Here is a 24,025-nt window from a genome sequence, read left to right on the forward strand (position 1 = left end):
CCTGCTTCTTCTCCCTCTTGCCACTCTAAATCCCATCAAATCCAGCTAATCCTTAGTTTCTTTCCATGAATCATTTTCTTTTTTTTTTTTTAACATCTTTACTGGAGTATAATTGCTTTACAATGGTGTGTTAGTTTCTGCTTTATAACAAAGTTAATCAGCTATACATATACATATATCCCCATATCTCTTAAACCAAACAAATAAGAAACCCACTCGTTGTGTGTGGTGACACATTGGTCTGCACTTTGCCTTTTCCTTATCTATCTCTTTTCCTTATCTATCACCGATACAGAGCTGCCTCATTCTTTTTACTAGCTGCCTGTGGTTGTACCATAATAGAACCCAAACCCGTCCAGATGGACAAATAGGTTGTTACTGAGCTTTTAGTCTTTGTTTTCTTTTTTTAAAATTTTTTAATTTATTTTTTTATACAGCAGGTTCTTATTAGTCATCAATTTTATACACATCAGTGTATACATGTCAATCCCAATCGCCCAATTCATCACAACACCCCCCCACCCCCCTGCTGCTTTCCCCCCTTGGTGTCCATACGTTTGTTCTCTACATCTGTGTCTCAATTTCGGCCCTGCAAACCTGTTAATCTGTACAATTTTTCTTTTCTTTTTGAATTTTCAACATTTATTTATTTTTTACATCTTTATTGGAGTATAATTGCTTTACAATGGTGTGTTAGTTTCTGCTTTATAACAAAGTGAATCAATTATACATATACATATGTTCCCATATCTCTTCCCTCTTGCATCTCCCTCCCTCCCACCCCTCTAGGTGGTCACAAAGCACCGAGCTGATCTCCCTGTGCTATGCGGCTGCTTCCCACTAGCTATCTATTTTACGTTTGGTAGTGTATATATGTCCATGCCACTCTCTCACTTTGTCCCAGCTTCCCCTTCCCCCACCCCATATCCTCAAGTCCATTCTCTAGTAGGTCTGTGTCTTTATTCCTGTCTTACCCCTAGGTTCTTCATGACCTTTTTTTTTCTTAAATTCCATGTACATGTGTTAGCATACGGTATTTGTCTTTCTCTTTCTGACTTACTTCACTCTGTATGACAGACTCTAGGTCCATCCACCTCATTACAAATAGCTCAATTTCACTTCTTTTTATGGCTGAGTAATATTTCATTGTATATATGTGCCACATCTTCCTTATCCATTCATCCGATGATGGACACTTAGGTTGTTTCCATCTCGGGGCTATTGTAAATACAGCTGCAATGAATATTTTGGTACATGACTCTTATTGAATTATGGTTTTCTCAGGGAATATGCCCAGTAGTGGGATTGCTGGGTCATATGTTAGTTCTATTTGTAGTTTTTAAGGAACCTCCATACTGTTCTCCACAGTGGCTGTACCAATTCACATTCCCACCAGCAGAGCAAGAGTGTTCCCTTTTCTCCACACCCTCTCCAGCATTTATTGTTTCTAGATTTTTTGATGATGGCCATTCTGACTGGTGTGAGATGATATCTCATTGTAGTTTTGATTTGCATTTCTCTAATGATTAACGATGTTGAGCGTTCTTTCATGTGTTTGTTGGCAGTCTGTATATCTTCTTTGGAGAAATGTCTATTTAGGTCTTCTGCCCATTTTTGGATTGGGTTGTTTGTTTTTTTGTTATTGAGCTGCATGAGCTGCTTGTAAATTTTGGAGATTAATCCTTTGTCAGTTGCTTCATTTGCAAATATTTTCTCCCATTCTGAGGGTTGTCTTTTGGTCTTGTTTATGGTTTCCTTTGCTGTGCAAAAGCTTTGAAGTTTCATTAGGTCCCATTTGTTTATTTTTGCTTTTATTTCCATTTCTCTAGGAGGTGGGTCAAAAAGGATCTTGCTGTGATTTATGTCACAGAGTGCTCTGCATATGTTTTCCTCTAAGAGTTTTATAGTGTCTGGACTTACGCTTAGGTCTCTAAACCATTTTGAGTTTATTTTTGTGTATGGTGTTAGGGAGTGTTCTAATTTCATTCTTTTACATGTAGCTGTCCAGTTTTCGCAGCACCACTTATTGAAGAGACTGTCTTTTCTCCATTGTATATCCTGGCCTCCTTTGTCATAGATTAGTTGACCATAGGTGCATGGGTTTGCCTCTGGGCTTTCTATCTTGTTCCATGGATCTATGGTTCTGGTTTTGTGCCAGTACCATATTGTCTTGATTACTGTAGCTTTGTAGTATAGCCTGAAGTCAGGGAGCCTGATACCTCCAGCTGAATTTTTCTTTCTCAAGGTTGCTTTGGCTATTTGGGGTCTTTTGTGTTTCCATACAAATTGTGAAATTTTTTGTTCTAGTTCTGTGAAAAATGCCACTGGTAGTTGGTAAGGATTGCATGGAATCTGTAGATTGCTTTGCGTAGTATAGTCATTTTCACAATATTGATTCTCCCAATCCAAGAACATGGTATATCTCTCCAATTGTTTGTATCATCTTTAATTTCTTTCATCAGTGTCTTATAGTTTTCTGCATACAGGTCTTTTGTCTCCCTAGGTAGGTTTATTCCTAGGTATTTTATTCTTTTTGTTGCCATGGTAAATGGGAGTGTTTCCTTAATTTCTCTTTCAGATTTTTCATCACTGGTGTATAGGAATGCAAAAGATTTCTGTGCATTAATTTTGTATCCTGCAACTTTACCAAATTCATTGATGAGCTCTAGTAGTTTTCTGGTGACATCTTTAGGATTCTCTATGTATAGTATCATATCATCTGCAAACAGTGACAGTTTTACTCGTTCTTTTCCAATTTGGATTCCTTTTATTTCTTTTTCTTGTCTGATTGCCATGGCTAGGACTACCAAAACTATGTTGAATAATAGTGGTGAGAGTGGACATCCTTGTCTCGTTCCTGATCTTAGAGGAAATGCTTTCAGTTTTTCACCATTGAGAATGATGTTGTTTGCTGTGGGTTTGTCGTATATGGCCTTTATTATGTTGAGATAGGTTCCATCTATGCCCACTTTCTGGAGAGTTTTTATCATAAATGGGTGTTGAATTTTGTGAAAAGCTTTTTCTGCAAGTATTGAGATGATCATATGGCTTTTCTTCTTCGATTTGTTAATATGGTGTATCACATTGATTGATTTGCATATACTGAAGAATCCTTGCATCCCTGGGATAAATCCCACTTGATCATGGTGTATGATCCTTTTAATGTGTTGTTGGATTCTGTTGCTAGTATTTTGTTGATGATTTTTGCACCTATATTCATCAGTGATATTGGTCTGTAATTTTCTTTTTCGTATCTTTGTCTGGTTTTGGTATCAAGGTGATGGTGGCCTCATAGAATGAGTTTGGGAGTGTTCCTCCCTCTGCAATTTTTTGGAAGACTTTGAGAAGGATGGGTGTTGGCTCTTCTCTAAATGTTTGATAGAATTCACCTGTGAAGCCATCTGGTCCTGGACTTTTGTTTGTTGGAAGATTTTAAATCACAGTTTTAATTTCATTACTTATGATTGGTCTGTTCATATTTTCTATTTCTTCCTGGTTCAGTCTTGGAAGGTGATACCTTTCTAAGAATCTGTCCATTTCTTCCAGGTTGTCCATTTTATTGGCACAGAGTTGCTTGTAGTACTCTCTTAGGATGCTTTGTATTTCTGTGGTGTCTGTTGTAACTTCTCCTTTTTCATTTCTAATTTTATTGATTTGAGTCCTGTCCCTCTTTTTCTTGATGAGCCTGGCTAATGGTTTATCAATTTTATTTATCTTCTCAAAGAACCAGCTTTTAGTTTTATTGATCTTTGCTATTGTTTTTTTGTTTCTATTTCATTTATTTCTGCTCTGATCTTTATGATTTCTTTCCTTCTGCTAACTTTGGGTTTTGTTTGTTCTTCTTTCTCTAGTTCCTTTAGGTGTAAGGTTAGATTAATTATTTGAGATTTTCCTTGTTTCTTGTGGTAGGCTTGTATAGCTATAAACTTCCTTCTTAGAACTGATTTTGCTGTATCCCATAGGTTTTGGATCATCGTGTTTTCATTCTCATTTGTCTCTAGGTATTTTTTGATTTCCTCTTTCATTTCTTCAGTGATCTCTTGGTTATTTAGTAACGTACTGTTTAGCCTCCATGTGTTTGTGTTTTTTACGTTTTTTCCCCTGTAATTCATTTCTAGTCTCATAGCGTTGTGGTCAGAAAAGATGCTTGATATGGTTTCAATTTTCTTAAACTTACTGAGGCTTGATTTGTGAGCCAAGATGTGATCTATCCTGGAGAATGTTCCGTGTGCACTTGAGAAGAAAGTGTAATCTGCTGTTTTTGGATGGAATGTCCTATAAATAACAATTAAATCTATCTGGTCTATTGTGTCATTTAAAGCTTCTGTTTCCTTATTAAATTTCAGTTTGGATTTTCTGTCCATTGGTGTAAGTGAGGTGTTGAAGTCCCCCACTATTATTGTGTTGCTGTCGATTTCCTCTTTTATAGCTGTTAGCAGTTGCCTTATGTATTGAGGTGCTCCTATGTTGGGTGCATATATATTTATAGTTGTTATCTCTTCTTCTTGGATTGATCCCTTGATCATTATGTAGTGTCCTTCCTTGTCTCTTGTAACATTCTTTATTTTAAAGTCTATTTTATCTGATACGAGTATTGCTATTCCAGCTTTCTTTTGATTTCCATTTGCATGGAATATCTTTTTCCATCCCCTCACTTTCAGTCTGTATGTGTCCCTAGGTCTGAATTGGGTCTCTTGTAGACAGCCTATATTTGTGTCTTGTTTCTGTATCCATTCAGCAAGCCTGTGTCTTTTGGTTGGAGCATTTAATCAATTCACATTTAAGGTAATTATCAATATGTATGTTCCTATGACCACCTTCTTAATTGTTTTGTGTTTGTTTTTGTAGGCCCTTTTCTTCACTTAGAGAAGTTCTTTTAGCATTTGTTGTAGAACTGGTTTGCTGGTGCTGAATTCTCTTACCTTTTGCTTGTCTGTAAAGCTTTTGATTTCTCCATCGAATCTGAATGAGATCCTTGCCGGGTAGAGTAATCTTGGTTGTAGGTTCTTCCCTTTCATCACTTTAAGTATATCATGCCACTCCCTTCTGGCTTGTAGAATTTCTGCTGAGAAATCAGCTGTTAACCTTATGGGAGTTCCCTTGTATGTTATTTGTCATTTTTCCCTTGCTGTTTTCAATAACTTTTCCTTGTGTTTAATTTTTGCCAATTTGATTACCATGTGTCTCAGTTTTTCTCCTTGGGTTTATCCTGTATGGGACTCTCTGTGTTTCCTGGACTTGGGTGACTATTTCCTTTCCCACGTTAGGGAAGTTTTCGACTGTAATCTCTTCAAATATTTTCTTGGGGCCTTTCTCTCTCCTTCTGGGACTCCTATAATGTGAATGTTGTTGCATTTAATGTTGTCTCAGAGGTCTCTTAGGCTGTCTTCATTTCTTTTCATTCTTTTTTCTTTATTCTGTTCTGTGGCAGTGAATTCCACCATCCTGTCTTCCAGGTCACTTATCCGTTATTCTGCCTCAGTTATTCTGCTATTGATTCCTTCTAGTGTAGTTTTCATTTCAGTTATTTTATTGTTCATCTCTGTTTGTTTCTTTAATTCTTCTAGGTCTTTGTTAAACATTTCTTGCATCTTCTCGATCTTTGCCTCCGTTGTTTTTCTGAAGTCCTGGATGACCTTCACTCTCATTATTCTGAATTCTTTTTCTGGAGCGTTGCCTATCTCCACTTCATTTAATTGTTTTTCTGGGGTTTTATCTTGTTCCTTCATCTGGTACATTGCCCACTGCCTTTTCATCTTATCTGTCTTTCTGTGAATGTGGTTTTTGTTCCACAGGCTGCAGGATTGTAGTTCTTGCTTCTGCTGTATGCCCTCTGGTGTATGAGGCTACCTAAGAGGCTTGTGCAAGATTCCTGATGGGAGGGACTGGTGGAGGGTAGAGCTGACTGTTGCTGTTGTGGGTAGAGCTCAGTAAAACTTTAATCCGCTTGACTGCTGATGGTTGGGGCTGGGTTCCCTGCCTGTTGGTTGTTTGGCCTGAGGCAACCCAACAGTGGAACCTACCTGGGCTCATTGGTGGGGCTAATGGCAGACTCTGCGAGGGCTCATGCCAAGGAGTACTTCCCAGAACTTCTGCTGCCAGTGTCCTTGTCCCCACAGTGAGCCACAGCCACCCCCCGCCTCTGCAGGAGACCCTCCAACACTAGGAGGTAGGTCTCGTTCAGTCTCCCCTGGGGTCACTGCTCCTTCCCCCTGGGTCCTGATGCGCACACTACTTTGTGTGTGCCCTCCAAGAGTGGAGTCTCTGTTTTCCCCAATCCTGTCGAAGTCCTGCAATCAAATCCCATTAGCCTTCAAAGTCTGATTCTCTAGGAATTCCTCCTCCCGTTGCCAGACCCCTAGTTTGGGAAGCCTGTTCTGGGGCTCAGAACCTTCACTCCAGTGGGTGGACTTCTGTGGTATAAGTGTTCTCCAGTCTGTGAGTCACCCACCCAGCAGTAATGGGATTTGGTTTTACTGTGATTGTGCCCCTCCTACCTTCTCATTGTGGCCTCTCCTTTGTCTTTGGATGTGGGGTGTCTTTTTTGGTGAGTTCCAGTGTCTTCCTGTCGATGACTGTCCAGCAGCTAGTTGTGATTCTGGTGTTCTTGCAAGAGGCAGTGAGAGCACGTCCTTCTATTCCACTATCTAGGTTCAGGGCTCCCATGAATCATTTTCTGATCTCTCCAACAAGACAAAATTCTTACCTTCTTTGAATCTAGTGTTTTTTTTGTTTTTTTTTTTAAATTTAATTAATTTATTTATTTACTTATTTTTGGCTGTGTTGGGTCTTTGTTTCTGTGTGTGGGCTTTCTCTAGTTGCAGCGAGCAAGGGCCACTCTTCATCGTGGTGCGTGGGCCTCTCACTGTCGCAGCCTCTCTTGTTGTGGAGCACAAGCTCCAGACACGCAGGCTCTGTAGTTGTGGCTCACGGGCGTAGTTCTCCACGGCATGTGGGATCCTCCCAGACCAGGGCTCGAACCAGTGTCCCCTGCATTGGCAGGAAGATTCTGAACCACTGCGCCACCAGGGAAGCCGAGATCTAGTGTTTATTCATACCTTTCTTATGGTATTTATGGCATGTTTTATTTGTATTAAATTCTTGTTTTCCACCATTAGCAAGTTCCTTAAAAGCAGAATTGTTTTATTCACCTCTCTGCCTCATTTAGCAGAATGTCTTGTGCATGATAGATGATGCAGCAAGTATTAATTGAATTGCTGAATTAATAATGATTATCACGATATGATAATGAATCATATGATAATGACATATAATAGTTATGATGAATGAGAATTAAGATATGCATGCATGTATGTGTATATACATACACATATGTTAGGTGTTTAAGGGCAGAGGATTTGGGCCTTTAGAGTTGAAATATGCATCACTTTATGATTAAGTGGTATATTACTACATACAGAAAGTAAACAATACATTCCAATTTTTATGGGCTAGGGTGGCAAAGATATTTAATTTTTGTGTGTGTTGGTATTCAAGAGAGGGAAGTGTATGTTCAAAACATAGTACTTTAAAAAAATTATTTATTTATTTATTTATTTTTGGCTACCTCAGGTCTTCATTGCTGCATGCAGGCTTTCTTTACTTTTTATTTATTTATTTATTTTTCCAGGCTTTCTTTAGTTGCGATGAGCAGGGGCTACTCTTCTTTGCGGTGTGCGGGCTTCTTATTGCGGAGGCTTCTCTTGTTGCACAGCACGGGCTCTAGGCATGCGGGCTTCAGTAGTTGTGGCATGTGAGCTCAGTAGTTGTGGCTCATGGGCCGTAGAGCGCAGGCTCAGTAGTTGTGGCACATGGGCTTAGTTGCTCCGCGCCATGTGGGATCTTCCCAGATCAGGGCTCAAACCCGTGTCCCCTGCATTGTCAGGCGGGTTCTTAACCACTGCACCACCAGGGAAGCCCTACAGTACTTATTTTAAAGGAAAAAAGTATTTTATTTCTTTTTTTTCTCCAGCTTTGTTGGGATAGAATTGACATATAACATCATGTAAGTTTAAGTTGTACAACATGTTATTTTGATACACTTATATATTGCAAAATGATTACCACCATACTATTAGCTAACATCTCCATCCCATCACATAATTACTGCTTCTTTTTTTGTTGGTGAGAACATTTAAGATTTACTCTCTTAGCAACTTTCTTTTTTTAAAAAATTAATTAATTAACTTACGTTTTATTTTTGGCTGCGTTGGGTCTTTGTTGCTGCACGCAGGCTTTCTCTAGTTGCAGCAAGCGGGGGCTACTCTTTGTTGCTGTGCGTGGGCTTCTCATTGCGGTGGCTTCTCTTGTTGTGGAGCACGGGCTCTCGGTGCACGGGCTTCAGTATTTGTGGCACTCAGGCTCAGTAGTTTTGGCTCACGAGCTCTAGAGCGCAGGCTTAGTAGTTGTGGCTCACGGGCTCAGTTGCTCCGCGGTGTGTGGGATCTTCCTGGATCAGGGCTCAAACCTGTGTCCCCTGCATTGGCAGGTGGATTTTTAACCACTGAGCCACCAGGGAAGTCCCTCTTAGCAACTTTCAAGTATATAATACAGTATTATTAGCTATAATCACCATGCTGTACATTAGATCCCCAGAACTTGTTAATCTTAAATTAACTGAATGTAATTTTATTTCTTTAATGTTTTCATGTGTTTTGGTAAATATTAATGACTTGAAGCTTATTTGGGTGTCACCTGAGGAGAGCTGAATGATCTTATATGTTTAAAATAAATATTTTAATAATAATAAAGTCATGGGTTAAGAAAAATTATGATCTGGGTGATCTTATTGAAGTACACATCTTCAGTGTGTCTCTCATCTGTTTAAAATCTTAATTGAATTGATGAATTAATAATAATTGGTTACCATATAAGATAAATTTTATCCAAATCTGTTTTCTTTTTCAACTGATATCAAATAAATTTATCCAAATCTCAGTTTACTCTTTAAGCTGATATGCTAGAGTACTTCAAATATAGTTGTTTGCTTTTGAGAGGGTTAAAACTGAGCCACTGCCCCTTTCATACTCCCTTTGCTGCAGCCCTCTAACCAGTATCCCTCTCCCATGGCCATGCTGCTTTCTCCTTCGGATTGTCATTCTCTCTCTTCCCCTCTGCCTCACTCCTGTTTGCCTTTTAAAACTCTGCTCAGTGGACACCAGGGCTGATCACCTTCCCCCCACTCCCTGGCTGGTTATGTCACTCTCTGGAGACCCTTTGTATCTGTGTTCTCACAGCATTTATCAGAACTTTTATGCTTTCCTTGTTAGCCAGTGAAGTCCTCTGACCTGTGTCTGAGTCCCCAGTACTTAGTCTAGTCCCTAAGCACCAAATAGAAGTTCAGTGTTTGTGAAAAGTCTTCCGTGCCACGTCTCCTATGCCTAGCCTGGGTTAGGTATACATGGGATGCCCTGGGGCGCAGAGAGCGGGAGCTCTGTGTCATTGTTGAAAACGAGGGGTTGTCAAGACTGCTGTCGTAAAAGGCCTCTTTTTCCCTTATTCTCTGCTGCCAGGGAAATGTACATTGCTGCCACTCTCCTTTTGTACTGATACAGAGGATAATCTGCACTCATTTTCAAGTTACTTTGTAAGTGCTTTTGAATTGTTTCATGAGGAGTGTAAATGTGCCAAGGGCAGGGGCTGTTCTTTATTACCACTCTCTAGTGCTCTAGAGTCTACTAGTATAATCAGAGACACAGTAAATGTTGACTAAATGGGCTGTGGAATCCTGAGACAGTGACCTCAGTTTAAAATATTTATAGATCTTTATTGTTGGTGGCTAATTTTTAATTTGGCCAGGAAGTGAACCATGTATATTACAGACATTATCTCATTATATTAAGAGCAATGCTATGAGAGTGGTATCATTATTATTTTCTTTTTTTTCCCCTTTCAGATAAGGCTTAGAAGAGTTTAAAATTGTGTTCATCCCCACTAGTGAATTTAGGGCTGAGGTTAAAATGATGGCTGTTTGACTCCAGATAATTAGACTTGGCTTTCTGCCTGCTCATACTAACCTGAGTAGTATCCCTCTCCTATGGCAGCAAACCTTTGGTTCTCCTGCTCCCTGATTATTAGAGAATCACTTGCTGTTGGTTTGGCTTCAGGTAAGGAGATAGGAAATTCAAGCTAATAGACATTTTATTTTTCCTGATCACTGATGCCTGACTGGCAGATCAAAAATTAAGATCGGGCTTCCCTGGTGGCGCAGTGGTTGAGAGTCTGCCTGACGATGCAGGGGACACAGGTTCGTGCCTCGGTCCGGGAAGATCCCACATGCCGTGAAGCGGCTGGGCCCATGAACCATGGCCGCTGGGCCTGTGCGTCCGGAGCCTGTGCTCCGCAGTGGGAAAGGCCACAACAGTGAAAGGCCCGTGTACCACAAAAAAAAAAAAAAAAAAATTAAGATCTTCCAGCAATCCCGCTCCTGGGCATATATCCAGAAAAGAGGAAAGCTCTAATTTGAAAAGATAATGCACCCCAATGTTCATAGTGGCACTATTTACAATAGCCAAAACATGGAAGCAACCTAAGCATCCATTGACAGATGAATGTATAAAGAATATGTGGTATACACATACACAGACACACACACACACACACACACACACACACACACAACGGAATATTACTCAGCCATAAAAAAGAATGAAATAATGCCATTTGCAGCAACATGGATGGACCTAGAGATGATCATACTAAGTGAAGTAAGTCAGAGAAAGACAAGTATTATATGATATGTGGAATCTAAAATACAGTACAAATGAACTTATTTACAAAACAGAAACAGACTCACAGACATAGAAAACAAACTTTTGGTTATCAAAGGGGAAGGGGGGAGGGATGATTTGGGAGTATGGGATGCACACTACCATATATAAAATAGATAAACAAGAAGGATTTACTGTGTAGCACAGGGAGCTATATTCAGTGTCTTGTAATAAACTATAATGGAAAAGAATAAAATATATGTATATACACATATATGTATAACCGAATCACTTTGCTGTACAGCTGAAACTAATACTGTAAATTAACTATACTTCAATTTTTAAAAATTAAGAGATCTTTTATTTTGACCAATCTACTAATGTTCTTTATAACTTTTTTAAAAAGACTTTTTTAGAGCAGTTTTAGGTTCACAGCAAAATTAAGAGGAAGTTACAGAGATTTCCCGTAGACTCCCTGTCCCCACACTTGCATAGCCACCCCATTATCAACATCCCCACCAGAGCGGTACATTTGCTGTAATCATTTGATGAATCTACATATACCATTATAATCACCCAAAGTCCATAGTTTACCTTAGGTAGGGTTCACTCTTGGTGGTGTACATTCTATGGGTTTGGACAAATGTATAATGACTTGTATCCACCATTATAGTATCATACAGAGTAGTGCCACTGCCCTAAAAATCCTCGGTGCTCTGCCTATTCACCTCTCTCTCCACTAACCTCTGGCAACCACTGATCTTTTTACTGTCTCCATAGTTTTCCCGTTTCCAGAATGTCATGTAGTTGGAATCATACGGTATGTAACCTTTTTCAGGTTGGCTTTTTACTTAGTAATATGCATTTAAGGTACTTCCATGTTTTTTTGTGGCTTGATAGCTCATTTCTTTTTGGCACTGAGTAATATTCCGTTGTCTGCATGTACCAGAGTTTATCTACCGAAGGGCATCTTAGTTGCTTCCAAGTTTTGCCAATTATGAATAAAGCTGCTATAAACATCCATGTGAAGGTTTTTGTGTGAACATAAGTTTTCAACTCCTTTGGGTAAATACCAAGGAGCACAATTGTTGGATCATATGGTAAGAGTATTAGTTTAGTTTTATAAGAAAACACCAAACTGTCTTCCAAAGTGGCTATAACATTTTGCCATCTCACCAGCAATGTTGTGGTTAGTTCCTGTTGGTCCACATCCTCACCAGCATTTGGTGTTGTCAGTGTTTGGATTTTGACCTTTTGAAAAGGTCTGTAGTGGTATCTTATTGTTGTTTTATAACTTCCAATAATAAAATCTTTATTTCTTCATTAAATATAATTCACTAATTTAACACATATTTATTGAGCATTTACTATATCATGGCAGGTTTTGTTCTAGGTGCTGGGCCTGCAGGAGAGCCCCACAAAGGTCAAAAAATCCCTTAGAGCTCAAATTCATTTTTTAAAAAAAGTAGAGGAGGGGAGAAAAAAAAGGAGGAGAAAAAGAAAAAAATAATGTATTCTCTATTTGTAAAAATTACAAAACCCTAGAGCAATATTAGAGTTTTAAAACTTTAGGGAAGCATTAAAAAACTGAATTATCTCATCAGTTTGTGAAAGAAACAAAGTAATGGAATGGAATATATTGACAATTAGAATAAATCTAAACCAGCAGGTCCAGAGGGTAGTTATCTTGAATAAGTTAAGAAATTGCCTAATGAATGTATTAAACTAATTATGTTCCTTCTTCAAAAAATTATTAAACTGTTAAATGAAAAAATTAAAAAAAGAATGCTGTTTTCTAGTTAAATGTGATACGGAGTATACGTAGTTGTTATCCAGTATTGATATGTAATTTCACAAAAAGGAAAGAATCAGTGATTATCAAAAAGAAAATGTAAAGAAACAATATGTAAATGTTATAACTGCCACAACTGCAGTTATTTTAGGGATTGGAATGGGGGATGGTATTGTATGTCATCAGATGTTGAGTTGCCATCCAACTCCTAGGAAAATCATTCTACTGCATTATCCTGTCATTTTGATTCATTTATTCATGAATAAAAATGATACATGTAAAAATTAAGGATATAGTTTAGCTCTGTGGAAATAAGTGAAAACAACCCAAATGAGAACAAGCAAAGGCTATTTATTCAGAGCTTGTTTTAGCAAAGGAGTCAGCCACCATCATTTGCATGTGGCAGTGGCTCAAAGGCAGGCAAGAGAGTGGGAAAGCTGTATAGCGAAAAGAAGGGAGAACTTCAGGTATGCTCTGATTGGAGTTTGTGAACAGGGGAAGCTGGAAGTGGGCTATCTAGAATCCAACAGGCGTCCTATGTTACTAGTTAGGGAAGCATATTTGGTTTTCTCTGATTCGTCCTGAGTTGGAAGTGAGGGCAAAAATTAGAGAAACTGGCAGTTACTGAAGAAGTCCTGACCATTTGGGGCTTATTGCTGCAGAAGTTGTGGCTTGGCTTCCCAGGCTGGTTGCTACAGAGGTTATTAAAGTTCTGTTGTCATATATGGTCTGGCCATTGTCCATTTGTACAGTCAGACTTTCTATTAAATATCCCATTACTATCAAAAATTAAAATCACAGTGGTAATATGAATTTCATCCCGTTGATGCTATTCCTGTTCACATTTAGAAAGGTTTGGAACTAGGCTTAAGTTTGACTCTACCACACCAAACCCAAGGAAGGACCAATATGTTTAAATCACTAAACAGGTAGGATGCCTGAAAAATCTGCTCTTGATCGTCAAGGAGGTATCTACACATACACTGCAGTCTCTCCAGCAGTACCTGTGAGAATCGTTGGATAAATCCCTGTAGCTTCTCACCCTGAGCAGGTTACAAAGAGTAGCCCTCATGCAAATTAATCCTTGCAATTCAGATCAGCCCTTGTGACTTTTGGTTTATGATTCATATTTGAGGACCTGATCATTTTTCTTTGTCTACAGCACCTTTACATGATATCACTCCTGTCCTGTTCTGCAGTTGCATCACAGTTTTATGCTCTCCAAGATTCCCCTCAACTGACTTTAGGTGTACTACAAAGTCTATGTTTTAGTAAGTCTATCCCAAATACATCCCTCAAATTCTCTAATAATATGTCCAGAATCAGAAGAGAATAAACAAAAACTTAATTCCATTTATGTAGATATAGGTCTTATTACAAACTTGTGGTTTTGAACTGCCTAGGTTTTCAACAATTGTATAGACTAGTAGTAAAAAAAAAAAAAAAAAAAGGCCTTTTTGGAAATACTAGCTAGTTTGGGGAGCAGAAACTTAATAAAATGTGTTAAAAGTAAGTAAAATACAGTCATCTGGGGAATACAAATCAAAACCACAAAGAGATACCACTTCACACCCAGTAGGATGGCTAGAATCAAAAAGACAGATGATAACAAGTGTGAGTGAAGCTGTGGTAAAATCAGAACCCTCATCCACTGCTGGTACAGCCAATTTGGAAAATAGTCTTGTAGTTCCTTAGAAATTAAACAGGGTTGCCAAACAAACATAGAATTACCACATTACCTAGCAATTTCACTCCTAGGTATATATCCAAGAGAAACGAAAACATGTCCACACAAAGACCTGTACACAAACGCTCATAGCAGCATTATTCATAATAGCTAAAAAGTAGAAATAATCCAAATGACTATCAACTGATGAATGGACAAATTGTGGCATAGCCATACAATTGAATATTATTCAGCAACAAAAAGGAATGAAGAACTGATTCATGCCACAACATGGATGAATCTTAAAAACATTCTGCTAAGTGAAAGAAACCTGTCACAAGAGACTAACATGTGGTGTAATTCCATTTATATGAAATGTCCAGAATAGGCAAATATATAGAGACAGAAGGTAGATTAGTGGGTGCATAGGGTTTGGGTGGGGATGGGATAATAGGGGTGACAGCTAAGAGTATGAGGTTTCTTTGAGGTGATGAAAATGTTCTAAAATTGATTGTGGTGATGGTTGCACAACTCTGAATATACTAAAAACCACTGAATCATACAGTTTAAATAGGTGAATTTTATGATATGTGAATTCCATCTCAATAAAACTGTTACCAAAAAAAAATCATCAAAACATTAGAATAGCTTCTTATCTAAGCATTTGGGTTCAAGTAACTGCCTCTATGATTCTTATGCTGTTTTTCTAAATCTCTAATGAGATTATTTTTAGTGAGAAAAGCTGCCTAGCCTGGTTGTTAGAGGAAAGGCTTTGGATGAGACAGGCCTGGATCAGTTGGTGGTTTCAACACTTTCAGGCTTTGCTTGTCTTTGAGCAAATTTTATAGGTCCAAGTCTCAGTTTCTTACATTGTTGAGGATAATATCAATCTCCCATGGTTATGGTTATTATTAGAGGCCCACAGCATGTGCAATAAGTGTTAGCCACACTTAATGTGAAAACAAATTATTGACTTCTCATCAGTATGGCTACCTAAAACAGGAATTAACATATCTTGTCTGTGAGCAGGGCAGAATGACTGCAATGGAGAGATGTTTCAACAAATATGTACTGAGCAGTGGCACTCAGTAGTGGGTGCTGGGTGGTTAAAAGAACATGAATCTCCTTCACCCCCAGGAGTTTACTGTCTGGTGAGTGGCACTGAGAGTAGAGGGTATCCCTTTAACACATGAGTTTGTACTAACTACATAGGAGTAAGAGGGAGAGGTCAATGAAAGGAGCTCACATGAAGGTATTCTGGAGATGACACTCAAGCTGAGTATTGAAGAATGAGAAAATTTAGCCTGATAAAGAAAGGCCAGAAGGGTTTCCCTGGTGACAGAAAAATGGTGCAAGGAAATGCCTGAAAAGCCTGTTTGTATGTCAACTCTTAAACTTATATCTCCCAAATTCCAGGCTTCTATATCAACTGCAAACTCAAAATCTTTGCTTTGGATGGCTAATAGGCTTCTTAACCTCTTTCTTACCTGTGTTCCTCTCACAGCTTTCTCCATCTCCAATGATTACAACTCCATCCTCCCGGCTGCTCATGGCAAAAAACTTGGAATTCTTCTCAACTACTTTCATTCCAACATCCACTTTGTCAGGGAATCATCTTGGCCCTACCTTTAAATACATGCAGAATCCGTGAGTCCATCTCAAACCTGTTACTCAAACCTGCTACTACCCTGCTCTGAGCCACCCGCTCTTGCCTGCTACTACCTGGCCCATCTGCATTCTCTATACAGCACCCAGAGTGATCATCTTCAAATAAAAGTAAAATCGTGGTACTTCTTTGTTCAAACTCCTATAGCTTGTGTTTCACTCAGAATGAAAGCCAGAGTCCTTACGAGGGCCGACAAAGCCATTGCTGATTTGTTCCCTCACGCATCCCCTTCCTGTTCTCCTCACTAGTCTCCCTTGACTTCATTTGGCCCGCTGATTCTGTTTGGCCAAGGTAGTGGTTTATTGCTTTATTTTTTTTGTCTTTGCCTATGTACTGCTGAAGAGGAAATAAATATAACTAAGCAGGTGTTACGGTTTCCTGCAGTACCAGCACCCCTTGTCTTACTCCTTGTTTGCTTAAGCACTCACACACCTGCAGGCCCTAGGAGGCAAATGTGGAGCCACTGAGGGTTTCAAGTAGGTCAGATTTGCATTTGAATAATTTTGCTTTCAGCATGGAGAATGGACTCAAGGGGAACTCCACTGGAAGCAATGGCCGAGAGACAAGTTAGGAAGTATTTTACAACAGTCCAAATGGCAGCCTGTGCTAGGACTCTGGTTGTTAGTGGGAAAGGAGAGAAGATTCCAGATTCCACAAATACTTCAAGGTAGAATTGGCAGGACCTAGTGCTTGGGTGAATATGGTGTTTCTGGCTTGAGTCACTTGGTGGAAGAAGGTATCACTTACTGAATATGGGATTTATGTAAGAAGATGAAATTTGAAAATAAGAAATGGGAAAAAATGTGAATTTCCCTTTGGACATTTTGATTTGGGAGCATCCAAGAAGAGCTACTACGGGTAGAAACTGGATTTAGGATTCTCAGGTTCAGGGGGAGAGGTCTGGGCTGGAACTCTGAGTTAGCCACGACGTTGCTAGAAACGCTCACTTTTTCCTAATTAGAGGTATTGTTTTTCTTTTTTCAAATTTCACTCTTCACTTAAACTCCTCTATCATAACTTTTCCGGGAACATACACTATGGGCAACCTCAGTATATTGTCCCCTCTTCATGATTCCTTCGGTAATTTTAAAATCTTAGCTATCTTGAGAATTTGGCTGCCCTAACCGATTGGAGGAAAAGTGTGAGGAAAATCTGGTTCCTAAAGCACGTGAATATTTAACTTTTTATACAGGCATTCATAGAACTGAACGCGCTCAAGAGCTGTGTGTGGCGAGGACTCCCCCTCCTTCGGTATCTAGAAAACTCTTCCTTCCTCGTCTTCCCAGGACTAGCCAGAGGGCCCTCCATCCCCGCACCCGCTCGGAGCCGGTCTTTTCTTACTGTGGACGGTGTGGGCGGAGCTTGTGCGGGAGCTTGTGCGGGGAGAGCAGGCCTCAGCAGCAGTCACCACAGGAACGAGACCCCAGCTAGTTCGGGCTCTAAGGGCGATGCGTCTCCAGGGCCCTAGCGGTGGCAGCGCCGGGGTCTGGGCGCCCGTCGTTCCGCAGCCGTTGGCGGCGGGGCCGGGTCCTGGCCCGAAGGAGGACGGGCGGGAGCAGACGTGGTACCTTCCTCGGCCCCGGGGGGCCCGAAAGGCGCGTGACTGCCCGCTGCTCGGCGCCCGCATTGTCTCAGCTCCATAGTAACTCGGGCCGGGCGGGGCCACAGCGGCCGGCGCAGTCCGGCGCCGAGCGCCGCTCCGCGTCGTCATCCGTTCCCGCACGGGTGACGGGGGCGCGGGCAGCGGCGGCGGCATGACCGAGAGGCGGCTCACCGCCGGTAGGTGGGGCGGCCGGGGTCGGTGTCGGGGCCGAGGTGCGCGGGCCGCTGCTCTCGCCCGCGGAGCGGCCCCACTGCGCACCGCCTCTGGGTTTCCTTCTTTGCCCATGCGTCCCGTAGCACGGGCTCCAGAGTACTCTCACCGCATTTTGTAAGGAATTTAACCCCTCACCCTTTTCCTAGTGCTTCGTTGGCCCCGTCCTATTTTATCTTGCTTAATTCTCCGTTTTGCAGCGGGAGTAATGGAGGCCTCCGTCTATTAAGGTTAACTCCAGGGTCACAGTCAATTAGTGACCAAGCTGAATTCCAGAGACCTTTCCTTCCCACTTCCACCTTGAATTCCAACTTAAAATTCAGTCCATGTGCAGAAAATGAACAGAGGGCCAAGATTTTACTGAGCTTGCCCACGTATAAAGCTGGGCTAAGTGCTGTCTCAAATTATTTCATTTACTTTAAAAGGAAATCAGATTTCAGTGAGATAATGTAGTATTTTATCTTGTTTCAGAGCCACCAACTATTACAGAAGAAGGATTTGTAAGTACAATTTAGAGGGCTACTTTTTCTTTTCTTGGCTTTTTTAAAAAAATAGCAAATCATAGATCATTGAAAGAAAAAGCTGTTTCTTTTCTTCTTTTTGCCAAATGAGTATAATAGAGGCTTCCATTTCATAACAAGGGTGCTGAGTACAAGAATTGCTTATTTTTTAACAGATACATTTTTAAGAAGGGGCCATCTGACTTTTATGGTGGATGCTATTCATTGTTAAAGTTGTTTTACATAAATGGCCTCATTTAATTTTGCTGAACTTGTTAATGACTCCATGAGAGGTAGACTTCATCTCCATGGTTTTATTGTGATGGGGCTGAGCATTCCTGGTTACAGTAAACATTAGTAGGTGGCATTGATTGATAACAAGTGGTCTATTTACAGTTGTAATTCCTTTAAAAATGTGCTAAGTATGTTCTTAGGTCAGACTTCTGGAGAGTTGAGTAATAATAAGTACTTGGCCAAGTACATTGTAATTGTTGTCATTTAGGCGAGTGCTATATCTAGGGTGGTGGGCTCTGCTGTGGTTCCCGCAGTGTATTTAAGGAACTTGCCCAAGTTTATACATTACCTAGGAGGCAGTAGAGCCTCATTCCTACTAAGATTTGATTCCAGCAGTTCTAACCACTTCTCTAGATTATTTGCTTACGTCCTACAGCACTTATTTCTCTTCTTGGTCAATTATCTTATTTGCTTTTGACTTTTTATTCAAAAAACGTGAGCACCTCTATATTCACAGTGCAGTGCTAGATGCTGAGGATAAGTCTCCAAAAGTTCACAGTCTAGTAGGGGCTATGAAAATGGAGGCTCTCTGCTAGCTTCATTTGCTAGTACTTTCCACTTTCACCCTTCCAGACCTTTGGTCCACCACTGAGAGAGGGAGACCAAAATAGAGGCACAAAGAGTGTGTCAGAAACTCCAACCATCTTCCTGTTGCCTTGGCATCACTCAGTGTAGTGGCATATTTCTTAATCTGCTTCCTGAACTGTTCTTCACATCAGCAGGAGGTAGGTAAGCGTTTCTGGAGATAACTCTTTCCCATACAACTCCAGCACAAACCCTCTGACAAGCACCCAGCGACATTACCCTTTGAGCTGTCTGCTAACCTCTCCAGGTCTTTTCCCAACTTATGGGAACTCATAACATCTTGAAGATTCTATTAGCCACTACACTTTCTCTTGGTTTCTTTGTACCACTGTCTCCCAGTTCTCCCATCTCTCATTTTTATGTCCCCCTTTCTGGCTTCTCTTTCTTCCTTACCCATGAAAGTGTTGACCTTCTTCAGGATTCTCTGGGAGGACTCCTCTTCTCCTCCTATGGCTTCAGCTACTCTTATTTCACAGGACTCCCAAATCTACACATCTCCAGCCCACACACCTCTTATGATGCTAGAACTCTGTATTTATTGGGTTATTGGACACCTACATCATCTGGATGTCCCTGCATCACTGCAGTAGTCTAAAGTGAATTAATCACCCCACCCCATTCTATCTTTCTTCCTCTTTTTCTTATTTTGGTTAATGATGCCACTGACCATTCAGTCACCCACATCAGAACCTTTCTTCCCTTTTCTTCACCTCCCACCTGCAGTCATTTAGCAGGTTCCTTTCATAGCCAGATCTTTTTCTCCATCCTCAGCACTGTCTTATTCAGGCCCTCATCCCTGAGCATGGACTTTGGCAGTAGTCTTCCCAGATATCACTGCCTCCAATATTCCCTCTGCCAACTTCAATTTTCCTTTGCCTAAGGCTTAAAGAGCAGACTCCTGCGCGTCAGCTATGCTGGATTACTTGCTGTGGCTTTGCTCTGCCTTTATATTTTTCCTTCTCTCATCAGTCCTACCTTGGCTATCAGATTGCTGTTAACTCTTTAAAAAATTACCATGTTACTCAATTACTCAGAGCTTTATTAATCCTACTATTTACTGAATGCTGGCTGCATGTTAATATTTAACCTCAAAACAACTCTATTAGGTGGTTATTAACACCCACATTTCACAGATGAGGAAGTCAGTGTTCACAGAGGCTAACTAACTTGGATTGGGGCCACACATCTAGTAACTGGCAGAGCCACAATGTCAAAAGCCTCCCTTTAGCATTCAAAATCTTTCCTACAACGTTTCAGCCTTCTTTAAACCTTACCTTCCAATACTTTCTATGTGATAAAGACAATGTTCATACCATTTTAGGTTTATAAAGTACTTCCGCATGTCCTCTGCTCCAGCCAAACTGCCCTGCTTGCTTCGTTGCCTTTGCTGTTGAGTTTTGTCTCAGTTGCCCTTCCCCATCCATTTCACAGTCTTGCACATGCTTCAAGTTTCAGCTCATCTCCTCCATGAAACCTTTCCAACCTAAAATCATCCAGATTGCCTTTGAGCCCTGTGCAGCTTTCAGTTGTGACCAGTTTGTGACCAGATCCTCAAATTCATATGCTCACCAAGCATTATCTATAGATTATTTAATTCATATGTCTTGCACATAATATTTATCTGTTTTACAGAAGTATAAAAGTATTTTTTTCTCAATATTTTTAGAAGAAATTGTGTGACAGAGATCTCTGGTTCCCCAAAATCCATTCTACCATTTTCCATAATACATACCAGACATATTACTCTCCAAAATAATTACAACATTTTCTAGCCTCCCTTGCAGCTAAATGTAACCAAATTCTGCTTACAATAGAATGTAAGCAGAAGTGTTGTGTCATACTTCTGAAAAGCTGATGTTTACAGACATTAAATAACTAACCCCTGGGTCACACAGCTAGTAACTGGTCAGGCCACCATTAGAACCTGTGTCATTCTAACTGTAATACTCAGATAAATGTAAAGGGAGAGAACATGCCCTTCGTCTTGTTTCTTGCTGGCTGAAATGAGGATGTGATCCTGGAGCTGAAGCAGTCATCTTGGATCCTGAGGTAGAAGTGGCATCTTGAGGATGGCACAGTCACAAGATCAAAGGAGCCTGGGTTCCTGATATGTTGGGAAGCCAGTATGCCAGTTCTGAACTGCTTATAATTACATGAGAGAAATAAACTTTTGTGTTATTTAAATAGTGTTATCTTGGTTTTCCATTACTGGCAGCAGAGTCCTATTCTAATATAAAGTGCTTCCATAGTCATAGGCACTTTTTGCTTATTGCATTTCCACAACCAGTGATCTAAAAAACTACAGTGCTATTAAGTATGTCTGCAAAATATTTTAACCTTACGTCTTCAAATGAGAGAATAACATTTAGAATAAATCATTTGTTGTCAGGGACACATTGCCTTGTATATATTTTAACTTTTTGTTTGTAAATTTTGCAATTTCTTAACAAAATTGTGAACTCTTGGAGGGCTAGTGTTATGACTCAGTACACCTTAATATTCCCTATAGTTAATAGCACAGTTCCCAGAATATGTTATTAGATGATTGATAAATTAGTGTAATTGCTTCACTTATCAATTTTTTGCAAAGCTTCATTTGATATATATTCTATATTTTCTACTTTAGCATTTTTAAGTAGCATTTTTTCTACTTTAGTGTCTTTATTAACTTTGGTCTTTGATAATTTTCTCAGGGAAAATATATACAAAAATCTTACATATTCAGTTTTCTCATTAGTTCCTTTGGGGATATATTTTTAATTATATAAGCAATGTATAAAAACATTCCTGTAAATAATTCAAATAATAAAAGTGATAAAGTGAATGCTTCTCTTCATTACTTCCCTCAATGCCATACTCTTTTTCATATTCCATAAAAATTGAAATATAAATCTGTCATAGCAAGAATATTAGAGTTCAGACCGCTTTATGATACATTGAGATTTGATTATGTGTTAGGTATACATTGAGAAAAGTTTAAATTTTAGAGTGACCCCTAAAATTCTTTTTGACTTTAAAATAGAAAATAAATTAGTATTAAAGACTTAAGTACTTGACTCTTTAAATTCAAAATAATATTTTTTTATTGTGCCTTAAAAATTTATGCAGATATGTCATGCTTCAAAAATAGTCTTTGTAGAGTAAAAATTTTGTAGTATAATGATCTATTTTGTTGAAGGATTTCTGATATATAAAACTCACAGTTTCAACTTTAAAAGCAGATGCCATTTAAAAAAGAAAAGAGTTTTTATAAAAAAGCAGATGCTCTTTATTTATACCATAAAATTGAGACTAGTTTCAAGCAGTATTTTCTGTATTTTACTTGTTAAAAATGGTATTTATTTTTAGTTAATCTTTAGTCTGTTTAAATTCATATTCTGTTATTTGTATAGGGTGAATGAATTTATTATAAACACAGAGCATTTCCCAAGCATGAGGATATTCTCATTATTCTAATGTAATATGCAAAAAAATCCATATGTTCCAGTCCTCATGAAAAAGACTGTCTAATTATATGAACATTAATGACCAATTGGTATTTGTCTTTTCAGATTGTAAATACGGCTGACTGCACATCAGTCCGTTGAATGAACTGTGAGAGCACACTCGGTTGACACGCTAGGTGGCGTTATGTGGAAGTGGTGGAGGGTAGGGGCAGGTGGATGGAGGTACCATCCTGCTTCCCTGCTCACTTTCTTTTAACAGGGTGCAGAGCGAGGTGCGAGAAGTGTTTCCAACAAGTCATTTGGAAACTGAGACTGGTCCTAGAGGTCCTTTGGAAAGTGTAAGCAGTTTGGAATCCTTCCATCTCTGTGGAGTCCAGTTCTCTGGTTGGAATCAAATTCTCTAATGCTTTTTGGAACTGCAGAAAGTGCGTTAGACGTTCCATCAATATGATAGTCAACAAGTGTATTTTTAAGCAACAACTTGCACTTCTCATTGTATTAGGCACTACTGGGGACACACACTGTCTGTCACTATTCCCAAAAGTTGTATACCTTCTGATTAGCGAGGTGGCCTTTAATGAGGACACACAGTTTATATTTAAGTATGAATTTTGAGGTTTGAACCAAAAGCACATTTAGAGAAGCTTTCTATCCGTAGGTAAGGTGTGGCATGGGAGAAAAGGTGATAAAGAGTGTTGAGATACTCTTTTAAATTAGGATATCAGATTGTAAGAACTTTTGTACAGGGAGAAAGCCTTAGCGTATTTCGCCAAATGAATTGACTGAAGCCAGGTAGGTATAATTAGACAGTGTGATTGGATAAAAAGGGAATTGAGAGCTTCCTTTACCTTCTCCAGCCTTTGAGAATTTCTTCCAGGAGAGAGCGTGAGAACAGAAACCAAATGGAAAAGTACCGCTGGGTAGATGCTGATTGTAATATGTGATGATAACCTTTGGTATAAAAGGAGATCCATACTTTTGTTCTTCATTGCTTGAGCCACTCATATTTTCTCCTTCCTTCATAAACTATATTCATAATACAATATACAATTTTGCGATCCCATGAGGATCTGATAAATGGGCTTTTGGCTCTTAAGTTTCCAGAGTGCCTTGGATCTATGCAAGATACACTTTCAGTAAGCCACTTTGTGAAGTTTGTTTCCCCTTGTGCTCTCTTTTTGTTTTTCTTTTTTGGCAACATCTGTGCTTTTTATTTTATTGATGTTGCTTTATTAGAGTCTTTCTTAGGTTATCAGTCTCTTCTCTAGGTTTCATGTCCTCAGTATAATCATTCAAACATTCACTCAACAAAAGTGTAAGCATCTATTATCTGAAGCATTGGGATTTTTTTTTATTGAGCTATAGTTTATTTACAGTGATATGTCAGTTTCAGGAGTACAGCAAAGTGATTCAGTTATACATATATATTCTTTTCCAGATCTTTTAGTATTGGGAATTTTCAAAGTGAGTAAGAAACAGTCTTTTTCCTCCAGAAATTCACAGTCCAGAGAGTGAGATATCTAAACACACAATTATAGTCTGAAGTATTAAAAG

The 24,025-nt window shown here is 39.4% G+C and overlaps 1 protein-coding gene across 1 annotated transcript in view; it reads left to right on the forward strand.

Moving 5' to 3' along the window:
• The first annotated feature begins 17,572 nt into the window (after nucleotides 1-17,572).
• Nucleotides 17,573-24,025, forward strand: part of RGS22 (regulator of G protein signaling 22) — a 172,967-nt gene continuing 166,514 nt past the window's right edge. Inside the window, exons 1-2 of the mRNA XM_029222809.1 lie at nucleotides 17,573-17,612; nucleotides 18,118-18,146. Coding sequence (XP_029078642.1) covers nucleotides 17,588-17,612; nucleotides 18,118-18,146 — 54 coding nt within the window. The 5' untranslated portion in view covers nucleotides 17,573-17,587. The remainder of the gene's footprint in view (nucleotides 17,613-18,117; nucleotides 18,147-24,025) is intronic.

Source organism: Monodon monoceros, unplaced genomic scaffold (genome assembly GCF_005190385.1).
Source record: "Monodon monoceros isolate NGI ecotype Baffin Bay Population unplaced genomic scaffold, NGI_Narwhal_1 Super_Scaffold_14, whole genome shotgun sequence".
In the NCBI taxonomy this organism is placed as follows: domain Eukaryota; kingdom Metazoa; phylum Chordata; class Mammalia; order Artiodactyla; family Monodontidae; genus Monodon; species Monodon monoceros.